Source organism: Spodoptera frugiperda, chromosome 25 (assembly GCF_023101765.2).
Source record: "Spodoptera frugiperda isolate SF20-4 chromosome 25, AGI-APGP_CSIRO_Sfru_2.0, whole genome shotgun sequence".
Taxonomy (NCBI): domain Eukaryota; kingdom Metazoa; phylum Arthropoda; class Insecta; order Lepidoptera; family Noctuidae; genus Spodoptera; species Spodoptera frugiperda.
The window spans coordinates 11,151,776-11,166,249 of NC_064236.1; the positions used below are offsets into that span (position 1 = coordinate 11,151,776).

The window sequence follows — 14,474 nt, forward strand, 5'->3', positions numbered from 1 at the left end:
AAATTAAAAAACCCGACTGCATAAAAAACACTTTAAATAAAAACTGAAAAGTAAAAAACAAGCTTAGTCTAAAAGTGTAGATAGCAATGCTAGTCACAGACAGTCGGGACCCATATTGAATGATTTTAGTCTAGTTTATTTAATGGGTACCGACTGTCTGTGACTAGCATTGCTATCTACACTTTTAGACTAAGCTTGTTTTTTACTTTTCAGTTTTTATTTAAAGTGTTTTTTATGTCGGGTTTTTTAATTTATTTTATTTTATTTAACACTTTTTAGTTAGTTATAATACGGCTATGTGTTTCTCAAAATTTCACCCGCGACACGAAAGAACTACTTCCAATACCAAGATAATATAAAAGTAACACACGTCGATCCAGTTATTTTAGATTGATTGCGTAACACAAAAAGAGTAAAGGAATTAGAAAAAGAAGAAGGATTAAGGGCAGTAAAATTTACTATTTACAAATTTCGTAAACGGTATTCTTTAAAAGAATTTTCGTCGTGTGGACTATTTAATAATTTTTTTGATTTTTATTGTGAAGGGTTTTTGTGCGTAATAGTATTAATCCTTATCCTTTTAAATAGTCTATTAATTTTCTACATGAAATGAAGATAAAATTTGCTCTTTACACTGTTTCAAAATTTCTACTAGTTTTAGACAAAAAACGGTCTTTACAGTTGACGCGTCGCATGGGCTATAGGTAAACGACTATGTAGATAGATTCCTTATTTAACGTTCAGCAAAGCGAGGGCGGGTCGCTAGTCCTTTATTTATAAATAAATTCATTGTAAATAATTTAGTTAAGACGTATTTTTATTATCACTTTTCACTTTTAAGTTCAGACACCGCTAGTCAATCGCGTCGCGTAGTACCTATACGAGTACCGTATTTAGTTTGGATAATAAAGAACATAATTGCACATAGTATTTTTTTCTATATGTCAGTGATATACCATTTTGGAATCCTCATGATGAGCTCTTTAATTTGATACCCAAATTGTAGCAAACAAAAAAAATTTTTTTTTTTTTACTTCTATCCAGGGCGCCTCACGGCCGCCATATTGGTTTTTGTTTTACGTCACATATCTAAGAACACTTGGGTAATTAAGACGAATCCAACGATACCCTGATTGTCGAAATCCATCAAGCCGTTTCGAAGAAATGAGGTAATAAAGAATATTAGGCTCATACATACAAGATACGCGCGAAAAACATAACCCTTCCTTGGCAGTCGGGTAATAAAAAATGCAATACCAATATTTATTACGAGTACATTGCCAGTCCCCTCTGTTCATATCAAGGTCACTATTAGAACACCCCTCCGAATCATAAACGACACATGGTCAAAGGAACCACCCCACAAAATTCTCGATTTAATCAATATTTTTACTTGCACAATCGCAGCTGCAGCAAGGGGGGACAAAGCCAAGATTTTTATTTAGAGCATTGCATATTTAAAAATCACAAATCTTACTTACATTTTAACTGTAACAAATTTATGCAATCGCAACATAAAGGCTGAAAAATAGTAAGCAATAGACAAAAATAAAATATTACCCATAAATCAGTGTTCTTTTTTCAGTATATTAAAAAACATCCATGTCCAGTACCTACTATTAATTCAATTGAAGTAAAAATAACAAGGATGGTTTGGGAACGGGAGTCTGGCAAATCCTGGATCAAGAATCAAGTAGGTTCAAATAAAAAGTCAATGAAGTACTACACCATACCACTTTATTTTAGTATTGTCAAATATTGTATCGTTTTGTGAAAATATGAAGACGTCGCACCGTCGTTACAAGTAATCGATGACCATACAATATCGGAACATGTTCCGAACCAGCCAATACACATTCAATATAAATAATTGTTACTCATAATCATATTGCAAATACAATACATATAGAGACGTAACAACGCGACAATATGATGCGACTCCTTCAAATAATGTCTACGATTTCAGATAACATTACATCTTCAATTTAGGCTGTCAATATTACATGATCCCATTTAAATTTAAGCATCTACATTAGACTCGTAAATACTTTGGTAAATTGAAATTAATTACAGTAAAACTAAAAAGATTGATTTAGAATGAAGAACAAAGACTTACTGCAGCATGCAAAATTAGCTCACTCAGTAATTGTCTACAAACCAACGATGACCAATCACTCCTAAGTACCTACAAATCATTTGTTCCAAAACCTCTCATAATTGCCCTACCGTTGAACCTAAGTACAAAAAACAATACTGAGTTAGCTGCAATTTTGAAATTAATGCAAATGATTTATAAATAATTACGACAAAATGAATATCGTATTTCACCTAAGAAAACAGTATGCACAGCATACTGCACATTTGTTATGAATGTTCTACGTAAAACGACCTAAGTGACCAACTAACTTCTTTCTATTTACTTTAGTTCGTATTTCGGCAGCTACGTGGAATTTTCAGTTGAGTCACACCACCACTAAGTCAATTTGTCAAAAACCAAAGTCCCAAGGTAATCAAAAATGTTACAAATAAAGTTACCACAACTAATATATACAGTACAAAATATCAAATATTTTCATCACAGAAATAAGTACAGTGGTAAATCATGATATAAATTAAATTATACTCAACAATAATTACAAAACAACGCAATTAAAATGCATCAATTACACTTAATACTACAATGAAATAAATAAGTAAAATGATTTAATTTCGATACATTATTTTGGTAAAAAAGACGTTAAAAGTATCACTACGTAAATTGACTATTGGTGTTATGTGTGAATCAAACTGTAGGTACTACTGTTCAGGCCTTCATAAATAAACTACTCGAAGCACGTATTACAATCTAGCCTGAACGAATTAACTTATATTGTTCGGTGTTACAATTACTTGCCCAGCTGCTTAATCAGCATGTCAGTGCTGAGGGACTTGGGTCGCTCGATGGGGAGGCCGAGCGCACGAGACCAGATCAGTTGAGCGAGGACGCCGAGAGCGCGAGACACGCCGAACATCACGGTGTAGTAGTTCATCTCCTTAAGTCCGTAATACTGCAGGGGAAAAATTATATGTATAAGTTTATTGCATTAAATACACTCATATTGTTATTTTGTAACCAAAGAAACAAAAAAATACCTGTAGGAGGACTCCAGAGTGAGAGTCCACATTGGGCCACGGGTTCTTGACCTTGCCGAGCTCTGTTAGGATTGGGGGCACCACCTTGTATACGGCGGCGACCAGTTTGAACAGCGGGTCGTTGGGCAAGTGCTTCAGAGCGAACTCACGCTGGCATGTGTACCTGGACAGGAAAATCATTTTTAGACATCATGTTGACATTATATCATTATAATTTTATTTTGTAAAAGTTGCTTCATTATTTACGAGCTAGTAAAAAAGTCCCTTTTAATTAACTTATGTTAATTTACCTGGGGTCAGTCTTCCTGAGTACAGCGTGTCCATATCCGGGAACGACCTGTCCGGACTTGAGGGTCTTCCAGATGAACTCCTTGAGTCCCTCCTCGGTGAAGTTATCGCCAACTTGTTTACGCAGTTTCTCCAACCAAATGAGCACCTACAAGGATAAAATGTACTAATTATTATCACATTTATAACATGATCATATCTCCTTCATGGTTCTCAGAAAAATATTTTTATTTTAAAAGTTTTGAATACTAACCTCCTGGTTAGCCAGACCGTGGAGAGGTCCAGCGAGACCGTTCAGACCAGCGGCGAACGAGAGGTAGGGGTCGCTCAGAGCGGAACCAACCAAGTGGGTGGTGTGAGCAGACACATTGCCACCCTCGTGGTCACTGCACAACAGAAACAGCAATATAAAGACTACATTGTTTACACGAACACACATTTACACTTAATCATACGTCAAATATTGAAATACCGAACGAATAATTTGCATGAACACTTTCATTTACACACAATGAGTATTCATAAAGCATGCTTATTACGAGTGACTAGGCATAGTCAATGAAGTTGTGTATTTTGCAGGATTATGGATATTAAGTGGTTAAGATTAAATACAAGCACACAGGATTATGGTAATACACGAGTATAAAGTTAGTCCTGTGTGTTTGCAGTGGCCATGCTAAGTGGTTTGAAGGGTTTAGTGAGTTGTCGCTACTTAGCACTGCCCCGTGACAATATTCTAGTTTAGGATAACATACAATAGTGCAAACGCCGTGCTTTAGTGGCACAAATTGTAAGCCACTTGAGATAACAAAGATATCGCGAAGTTACATTGTCGCTTTACCGTTGGTCCTATCTCCGAGTTAACTATACATATATGAAAATATAAATTGAAGCAAAATTACGGTTCACGGCCAAATCGAGTTGATATCATTGCTATCTCAAACGAACAGATGTATTAGTTGGTTATCTACCTAAATGATAATAGCAGAGCCAAAAAATTTTAGATGTTAATAAGTACGGGATTTAATTTAATAAATAGAGTAATTAATAAATAAACCAGACAGTCTTCTAGGTAGAGGTCGCAAAGCGCCATTAACACATGACATGACTTGATCTCGAAATATTTGAATTGTTACTGTTACAGTGGGATTAATAACTTAAATGGACGCTGGTTCTGTTTTAATAAACCCTGTTGGTAAATATTATCTTCGCAATTAGCTGAAAATGCAACAACTGAAATGGATTGGGTTACAGAACATAATCACGACTTAATGGGACATAATCTCGCTTAGCTATTGGTTAGGAACAAACATGCAATGCTCACGTATTGTTAAGATGTAACATTAATTACACAGTTACACTGACACTCGAGATTGTAAAACAAAATGTTTATAATACTATTATAGAATAAGTGTTCATTTGTTTGTTATGTTTTCATGCTAGAATTACTGTAGTGTTTTTTAACATTGAAATTTATTCCCGTGTTTATTTAAATTGTGAAGAAGCTTTGACTATACTGAATATTTATATCAACGCGTAACGAAAAGCGATACGCTGGCAAAATTTCGTTTTAAAATATTATTAAGTATATGTATTTACTGGTCACAATCACAATCGTGATTCCACTACTAATAAAGCAATATCAGTTTTTCTTTTGTTACTACCTACTCATGTTTTTGTAAAACTTCGGCAAAGGTCATCTCAAGTACTTCAATTCAATGTAATGTTTTTATTGATGTTTTGTACGGACAATAATAATGACAAACACTGTTACACAACTAGAAAAATTCGCAAATAGCAGCTGTTACAACGTATGTATTAATTACACTCGCAATATGGCCAATTAAATTTGTCTTCTCTTAGCTGTTGTTAATCTACAAGCAGTGAATTTAGAAAAAATATAGATGTGTGAATGTAAGGTTTTAGGATAGCACATAATATATTAGCTATACATGTTGTAAACTGATAGCTGAGAATATAATGATAGAGGTTTCTGACACTAGAGTGTAAGTTACGAATTGATGAGTATTACGAGCTCGGAAACAATACACACATTAAGGACGTAGAACATCAAAAGTATCACAAGTCACATTTCACGCAAATTATCGTTCGGTATTGATTCTTCTTGTGGGGTCTGTACACTCAATTGAATCAGGAAATCACTTATTCTCCAATAAATCACAAAGAGAACTGTCTGGAACGACCAATTTGAATTGCAATTTCTTTTTTTAGCTCAATTGAACTTACAACGACGGGTGGGGTTCGAGACATTTCTCTTTTGTTTCCTGTTGGGTTTGAAGTTGTTTCCATACCTGTGAATGGTGAGGTACAGGCGCATCAGCTCTGTGAACTGAGGGTCCTCGAAACCGAGCATGGTGCAGTAGTTGGCAGACCAATCCTTGTTGTCATCGATGGCGCCAATGCCCTTTCCGTCACGGTAGGTGTTGCGGTAGATGGTGGCAGCAATCACGGGCAGTTTGGCAATCAAGTTCATCGAGTCCTCGTATACGTACTGTTAAGTACAAACAAGTATTTTGTATTGTATATCAACTTTAAAAGTAACCAAACACGCCCTCAAATTATGTTAACGAGCCACAATCAAACTTAGATCCTCATGCATGACGCATTCAGTTTACGATCGAAATAGATAAGCTAATTTATAACGCTTATTAACTTTTTATCAGCGGATAACAGTGGGTGTGCTGATACTGTGGATTTTATGATATTAACGTTTGTATGTAGCTACTTACCTCCCAGTATTTGGATTTGTGCACACCCTCTGAGTAGGCCTTCGCGAATGAAGATTCGCTGTTCAGGGCGGTGACGGCGGCCGAGAACTGTGACATGGGGTGGAGCTTGCTCGGCATGTTGTTGAGCATGGTGACAACATGTGCTGGCAGCTCAGCCCTGTTATAATACGCACAATTATATTTATTTCATTTCAAACTTTATGCACACTACGAAGCGGACACATGCCATGGACTCTACATACCAGTCAACCATATGTAGATACAAAGAGGTCTGATAGTGGAGACTTAAGAAGAAAATCTAATTTATGTATTCAGTGGAGATTTAGACAATTTAACGTAAAAGTTTATAAAAATGAATAACATATATAATGTATAATGACCAAATATTATATTAACATAATATTTGCATTTGTTTAGGTCGAATACACGAGGTCTCTAACTTACACGTATCGTTGGCCAGTAGGTACGAGTCCAAATATTAACATGACACACATTCATGTACTTATATAAGGGAATTTTGTAGGCTCGCCCCGATAATAATCATTTACTAACCTTTGTGCCCACTCTTTGGACAGGGCTTTAGCTTGAGCCTCGGTTGGGATGTCTCCTGTCACGAGGAGCCAGAAAAGACCTTCGGGAAGTGGTTCAGCGCCTCCCTTTGCCTTGGGCAAGGCCTGTTGGCATTCAGGGATGGACATGCCACGGAAACGGATACCCTCATCAGGGTCCAATACGGATGTTTCCCACACCAAACCCTTGATACCACGCATGCCTCCGTACATCTGAAAAGAAAACATTTATTCATGTCTAAGGACGCTTGCCTGCATGGTGCGAGGGTACTTACAGTCCATATTATTGGCTTTGACCTCATAACAAGTCATGATCACTTGATCACGACTGCAGACGACCCAGAAGATTGATTCCGACATGCAGTTATTTATCAATCAATATTATTATTTAATATCAAATAATATGGCCTTCGTATTTTGCCTTTGTTTACGAACGGTTATGTATGTATAAAGTTTATTTAAAATGCGAAGATACATCGCCAAATATACCTCATACGATCTTGAACTACGTCAGGGTTCCATTATAATGCAGTTCATTGACCGGGTGCTTGGACACTTTAAGTGACCTTGTTGGATACAGAAACTAGTCATACGAAATAAGAACTAATACGTAGGCTGGAAGTTATAAATTTCCTTATCTACTGGTTTTATTTTACATATTATGTAAATGGGTTAAAACCGATAGCAACTGCCAACAGCATTCAAATATACTTGTGTGAAACAATAATCAACCTAGAATTATTTATTAATCATTGTACTAAGTACTTATGTGTGGATATTTACCGGCAAAGCAGGACACGAAATGAGTGCCTCTTTGTAAGAACAAGTACCTAATCATTAGCAAACATTGTTCAATGTTATTGACTTACCATGTCTACGGTGACCTCTCCAACTTTGGTGCTGCCATGTTTCTTACGGAACTCCCGGATCTTTTCCTGTTCTTTGGGGATCTTTTCTTGCAGAATGCTCTTGAGGTTGGTGGACTCGGCACTCAAACCTCGCAGCAGAATCGATGCCGTTGGGCATACTTTCTATTTGGACAAAAAGAAGATATTTTGAAGTAACAAACATACCTTTAATTTAGTGTACATAAATTAGAAATACCGGACTATAAAGGACTTTGTACCTTTGTATTCGACGTCAATTATTTATATCAGTGGCCAACTATAAATACAATTCCAAGTGTACTTTACAAGTTTAACGAATAAGACGCTTCAAGGCAATCTGTAGCATGTAAAATATCATTAACCTCCATTAGATTAGAAGTCATGATACGTAACATAAATGTGACTATTCATAAATATGTACATATGTAGTTACTAGTTACATATACACGTACCTACATAGTAATTGAAATTAATAAGAAAAACGTTAGAGCTTCTTTGGCTATGGTCGTATTTCTGTGTTTTCTTAGTCCTACTTCTAGAACTACTTTCACTAACAAAAGTAGTTCCTAAACAAGAAATCATTTGAAACGTTTCAAAGAGTGACATTACCAAAAATATCAGTGTAACCTAACAAGGGGTCATTTCTTTTACGTGCAAGAATGTTTAACTTTCAACAACCGTTTTAACGTTCTGTCAACGCCGTTTTATTTCAATAGTTGTATCAAATGGGATTGTTGTCCGCACAAAAATAAAAACAATAAATCAAAGTATATGACAAAACCTAGTTAGAGGAAGTGCTTGTTTATAAATAATTCGATGAGCTCAATCATAGCGGCAGCGTTTCAATCAATATAAGAACGTCGGCAGGTCAGCGCGGGCCAAAGTTTAACCTGATTGACATTATAAATCACATTTACGTCTTTGAAACCCTTCACACATAGAACAAGTCATTGATGCTATCAATACAATCGATTATGTCATTAGGAGTGGAAGAATTCTTAATTTATTTCTTCATTAAGAATCCCACGTATCAACGAGAACGATGAAAGAGATTGCAACATGTTTACAGTAATTGTTCAATTTAACAGCAAGATTCGATTTGATTGATTAATTTTTAAACGCTGATAAAATAATAAAGATCGCCATTAAATACTTATCGAGTTAACGTGTTCTCTATTAACTAATTAAGTCGTTAAATTATAGAATGCTGTAAATGAGTCCACCTGCGAGTAGCAAGTAAGAAATATCAGTTTCAGTGACGAATAAGACACCAGAATGCGGGCATCCCCATTGTCGCGTTTATAATCTACAGCTAACGAGGGCATGGCGCATGCTCGGTAAGGCCAGTAGAAATAAGGCCGTACAATTATTTACTAGAATAAAAGTTACTAGCTAGACATTTTCCTCGAAGAAACAAATCCTCCCTGAACAATATAAGGAAAATGATATTTAACGCAAATCGGAACGACGAGGTCATTTTTATTAAGTACGGAAAAATCCAAGGCCTTTAAACTTCTAGGTAAATGAATAATTTCTTAAAAACCATAATTAAGTTATTCATAAACTAGCCTTGTTGAGGGGGATAACCCTGATTTCTACTCTGATGAACTGTTAATAAGTCATCAGGTTTAATAGTTATTCCAACGCGTACACTGCAGTATCTATTTTTAAGACAATGAGCTACTGCACGTATCGCTTTAGAATAGCTCTGTCAGACGAGACCTCATTCCTTTCAGGTAAACGAAACAAGTATACAGCGCATGTAGTGCATGAAACTAGGACTAAAATATGACAGTAGTAGAAAGAAACACCAGTCTCTAACAAAATAATCTGTCATTTTCTTAGGACCAAAATTGTAGAAACATTAACTGAACTCACATAACATACTTAGATAATAAATTAGTTTATTTGTATTGGCATAATAATCCACACAATTATCCATTAATACAATTCATATGAAGAATAATTAATATAAAAATACAATACATATGAAAAAAAAATAATATTATGTAAAAATTTGTTTTTGATACATACATCAAGAATTGTAATTCGCTTTATTGACTTCGCGAATGTTCTTATACTTCGACCTTTCGTCGACTTATTTTCAGCAAAGATCGAATCATAAGCTGCTGCTTTACCCGGGAATTTTAAATCATTGAGTCGCTGCTAAAGTAAGACTGCGGGACGTCCCAAATGAGAGCGTCTCTCTCTCTAAGATGTGGTACCTAGGTACAAATGCCCTATATAAGTATTCTGACTAGTATCTTTATTCCTTCACAATAAAAACTAATTTCTCAATTTGTCGTTAAGTTCACCGCGACACGCGCGTTTTAATCCTCCTTAAATAAAGTCGAGAATTGTAAAACGTTGATATAAACGTTGTATTAAAATATTCCACACTACTTACGTCAAGGCCAACAGTGTAATAAAATTTGAAACTGTAGAATTATGGTGTGAGTAGAGTAGTTTGGGTATGTTAGTTTTAGTTTATCAATAATACATTATATGTATATTTTGTACTGCCTTCTTTATCAACCATTTCATGTAACACCATGCAATTAACTGTTAACGAAGCAGTAGTGTTGATACGGCTGACGCAGTGGCTGGGTGACCAGCTGCTGTCGGCAGTGCTAATGGCATTTCCAGAGTAAAATAAATTACAATTAGCTTGGAGTCAGGAAATTCGGACGTGTATCCATCCCCATGTCTCGGAGAGCACGTAAAACCGTTGGGTCTGCTGTCCCATCGGGTTCAGAGAGAGAGAGGGATCAGACAGAGCTAGTCTAGTCAGACAGGTCATCGTGAAGGAGGCTTTATTTATAGTGCTGAAAGTGTAGGTCTGTAGCCAAAGTACTGTACTATACTGGAGAGTTTAACCATTGAAGAAAAAGAACTGTCTAGCTTGAACTGAAGTAACTAAAAAGTATCGAAAATTTTGAGACTTTATAGTCAACGGTTGAGTTTAAAATAAAAATAGGTCCTCTGTTAAAGCAACCCGTCACTTCTGAGATGTTCGGATGCGACACATAGTTTCAGAAAACATAAATATCAACAGACACCGATGTTGATACCCGGGGAATATAAATGAAAACACGCAATCACAATATTTCAAGTTCATCTGTGGTGATTCATTTTTATTTTCTATTGGCCTTCTATGATTTTGGTATTGAATCACTGTAATTCTAGTTTTACGCAAGGAAGCCAACAAGTGTTACGCCATTTTAAGTAAGGAATACATAATGTAACATAATAATCGGATAACAAATGTACACCCTTAGCATTTCGACGTAGCAAGAGAGGGTTGAAAAAACAAATAGGGGTCTAGTCACAAAAAACTTCGAAAAATGCGCCCGTCGTCTTTACCTGCTCTATAAACATCCTCGCAGAAGAATTTACCGGTGTAGCTAAACTAAACAATAAAAGGGAGTTGTAAGTTAACATTAATAAAAAGGTTCCTTTGCAATGATGTAACACTTTTATCAGGTAGCTATTTTAGTCCTGTACTATTAAATGTGCCACTTCTTGGCCGTTTTACAAAGAATTATTTCATATCATAAAACTACTAATCTAAAAAAAAAACTTATTGTGTCGGATATTGTCCCTGGGGATTGTAGCTAGTTGCTTAAATCAGATTTGATCAATATCAATACGCGTTCGAAGTTACTAGGTAAGATTAACAATAAAATTAAAAATTATTTTAATTATTCAGCCTCTTGTAAGTATGTAGGTGGTTGATGATGTCATACTGTCGAATGAAAGTTCGGCGACCAAGTAAGTACACTTTTAATAAGACCAGAAATTAATGCTACGGAAAATCCTACACCTTTTCAAAAGAAAAAAATATTGAACGACAATTATATTACGGAAGCAATAATTTTTGTAAATACTTCAAATGTGGTTTGCTTAGTTAGTGATTCGCTAATTAGTGTCTTTGTGTGTTTACTATATCCATAGTAAACACGTCAATCCGTAATATCATCAACGTATCAATCCGTAAGAGTATAGATCATCAATCGTTAGCCTAAGGTCAAAAAGTCGTAGTTATTTCAGTTTAACCTTCTGCGTTGTAGGCTCGAAATGACCGCAATGTGGTAATTATTTTGTTTATGTAATACGCATTTACAACTTAATATTCGTAGATTGACAATACGTACGTATTTTTGTAGTTCTCTACTAGTTTAGTACAGCGTACGTGCATTTATTGCTATACTGCATAGTTGGAAGTAATTAATAAGCACAATACCACAATAACTGCTTGAAATACACATAGTCATAAATAGAATCTAGTTTTATACAGTTGATAAAGTGGGGCACTTATTTATCGATATAAGTCGGGAGCTAAACTGCAGCTAAACGATGAAGTATGATTTACATTTCCTCATTCCTGTATATCTACAAATAAACACTGTTGAAAGAGGCAAAGTTCATAATAACTTCGTACTGACGTCCTACCCTGCAGATAGATAAGATTGCAGATAAATCTTATCACCAGCCAAGAAGCACTAATTTCATAACATACGACGTGTTCTATGTTCTTGTCCTAAACTGAAATGAAGCAACAGAGAATATAAAATAATATAGCTCGTTAACTTCATTTTGCGTTCTATTTTATCGTTAATTCGTGGTTCGCTTATCACGTAACGGCATTTACATTTTTTAATTTATCAAATAGATTTACTCCCGCCTGATAAATTTTTAATTTCGTAATATTCTAGTCAATTCATTAAGTTAGGCACTTAAATGTAATATGTTTTCCTTTACATTAAAGCGGCAAAGTTTCGTTCCGAGTAGGTGAAGCTTGTAGCTATAGTTTTTGCTACTGGAAGCCATAGCTCAACGCAACCTTGAACATGTGCGTCACAAACTAACCGCGTTCTTCACGAGTGTTTTTTTTAGATCCGCGTTACTTCCATGTGTTTTGTTTTACTTAATTTCCAAATAATAACAGTTTCTTCTCTTCTCTGTACAAGTGTAGTGCATATGTGAACGGTATAGTAACATGTGCCTATAATAATCGTGAGCATTTGGGCGTGTGCCCGATGCAAACGTGAGTTGACCTGCGTGGTTATCTTTAGAGTTGGGGCATAGCAGAGGACACGCATCGTGAATGTCATTGCGAGGATTTCTGCTACATAGTTTACTGATAACGAGCATAATATCGTGTCATGACACCATCAATCAATACGAGTATAATGTGTTCCGGTCGCTAGATAGTGTTAACTTAATATTTCAATAGACGGCCAAATTCACGGACCGTTTGCCTAGTTATGTAAAACTGACTCGAGTAGAACAATAGACATGTCACCTGACTTTGTAAAGTCAAGTGTTACTCCCCGATTATGTCATGGAACTACGAATAGTGCTATCTCGTGCCAGTTTGACGTGTGTGGCGTGTGCTCGTTCAATGAGCGGCTCGTGATAACACTCGCGTTAAAATTTACATTTGGAGTAATATCATGGCAGTGGCCCCACGTGATCGGGAGGCGCAGAGACGCGCGCTCTGCACAGCTAGTGACATCGGTTATCACGCCAACAAGCGCCACCGTGCGTGACACTGACATAGATTGACCAAGGCCATTGCCACTGCCACATACTTTGTGCAAATCTCACATGACTTCATTCATGCCCCCATAAGGAATCAATCATTGCAGTTAAGAAGTTTAATCCAATACCAAAAACTGACATAATGTTTAAGATAAGATTGTCGATAATATATCTGTGCAACTGGATATTCATTATAATAATCTTGACACTTAAACCTGAAGTTACCTACATAAATACATTATGTAATGACAGCCACAACAAGGTGATAATATTCAAGTCAGGCAGACCTAAGTACTCAAGTTGGAAAATTGATTAGATGTGAAAGATACAACTTTAATAATATGTTGTTTGATTAACGTGTCCATTGCCCAATTAGTACCTAATCGAATAATTTTTTTCTAGGCATGAAAAATATCTTTAGAATGGTAGTTTAAAAAATGATTGCCTAACAACAAATGTGGAGTTTTCATAATATTGCAATTGAATCAACACACTAGGATGTTGTACGTCATGAAGTTCGGTCCCATGCCCAGGTACGATGATACAGTACATTAAATTCAATTCAATAAATAAATAAAAATCGTGGGTCAGTATTAATCATTACTAACAGTAATAAGAACTACAATTAGCGCCGCAAGCGTCATTTCCGTGAAAATAGGTACGGTATAAACGGTCATTTATATTAATAGGCTTTTAATGGATTTAAGAAAATTATAACGTCATTCTTTACGAGTGCATATTTATGAATGAGTCAAGAAATTACGAACATTTTATTGCTTCTATTCGCGCGCGTATAAAACACCACTGGGATTTCCCGCTGCAAAATCTACATGCCCTTTGATATAGGTACACCGGTCATGACTTAAAATATCAAATATCTAAACAGGCTTTGATTAAATACTTTAAAACATCACCGACAATAGCCACTGCAGGTGGCAGTATATCTACAATTTATTCCCAAAATAGTTTTTATTCACATTACATAACTACGAACCCAAAATGTGGGCAAGAAGGTTATAAAAAGTACACAAAAATACAACATGAAAGAATATTGCTCTCAAATGTTTATAAAAAAGAAAGAATAAATTAATATAATCAGTATTTACCTGTATTTCTGCCAATTTAGTTGATGTAATCCTGAAAAGAGCCATTTTTCAAACCCACCGAGCGCTTACTACCACAGACAACTACACCTTGCTCGCGATCGATCGCATTCGCAAGTGGATGGAATGTTGGCTGACTTGGCTTGACTACCTGCTACTCAGTGACGTTAACTGTCAAAAAATTAGTTGACTAGTGATGTA

At 35.7% G+C, this 14,474-nt stretch overlaps 1 protein-coding gene across 1 annotated transcript; it reads right to left on the minus strand.

The window, feature by feature from the left end:
• Positions 1 to 1,720: 1,720 nt before the first annotated feature.
• On the minus strand, positions 1,721 to 14,445 carry LOC118262833 (probable citrate synthase 2, mitochondrial). The gene is made up of 9 exons (XM_035574456.2): positions 14,277 to 14,445; positions 7,609 to 7,770; positions 6,723 to 6,952; positions 6,171 to 6,327; positions 5,733 to 5,932; positions 3,674 to 3,806; positions 3,423 to 3,568; positions 3,133 to 3,295; positions 1,721 to 3,047 (listed from the first exon to the last, which is right to left on the minus strand). Exons 1-9 carry the CDS (start codon positions 14,319 to 14,321, stop codon positions 2,886 to 2,888), a joined length of 1,398 nt encoding a protein of 465 aa, XP_035430349.1. The 5' UTR covers positions 14,322 to 14,445; the 3' UTR covers positions 1,721 to 2,885.
• Between the last annotated feature and the right edge of the window lie 29 nt (positions 14,446 to 14,474).

Bases quoted from the DNA above. Each gene is read 5' to 3' on its own strand.
- LOC118262833 (XM_035574456.2), bottom strand. From the start codon at position 14,321: ATGGCTCTTTTCAGGATTACATCAACTAAATTGGCAGAAATACAG. The intron at 6,328-6,722 runs GTTAGTAAATGA...GTATTATAACAG, and splicing joins TCCAAAGAGTGGGCACAAAG to GGCTGAGCTGCCAGCACATG. The intron at 3,807-5,732 runs GTATGGAAACAA...TCTGTTGTGCAG, and splicing joins CTGTACCTCACCATTCACAG to TGACCACGAGGGTGGCAATG.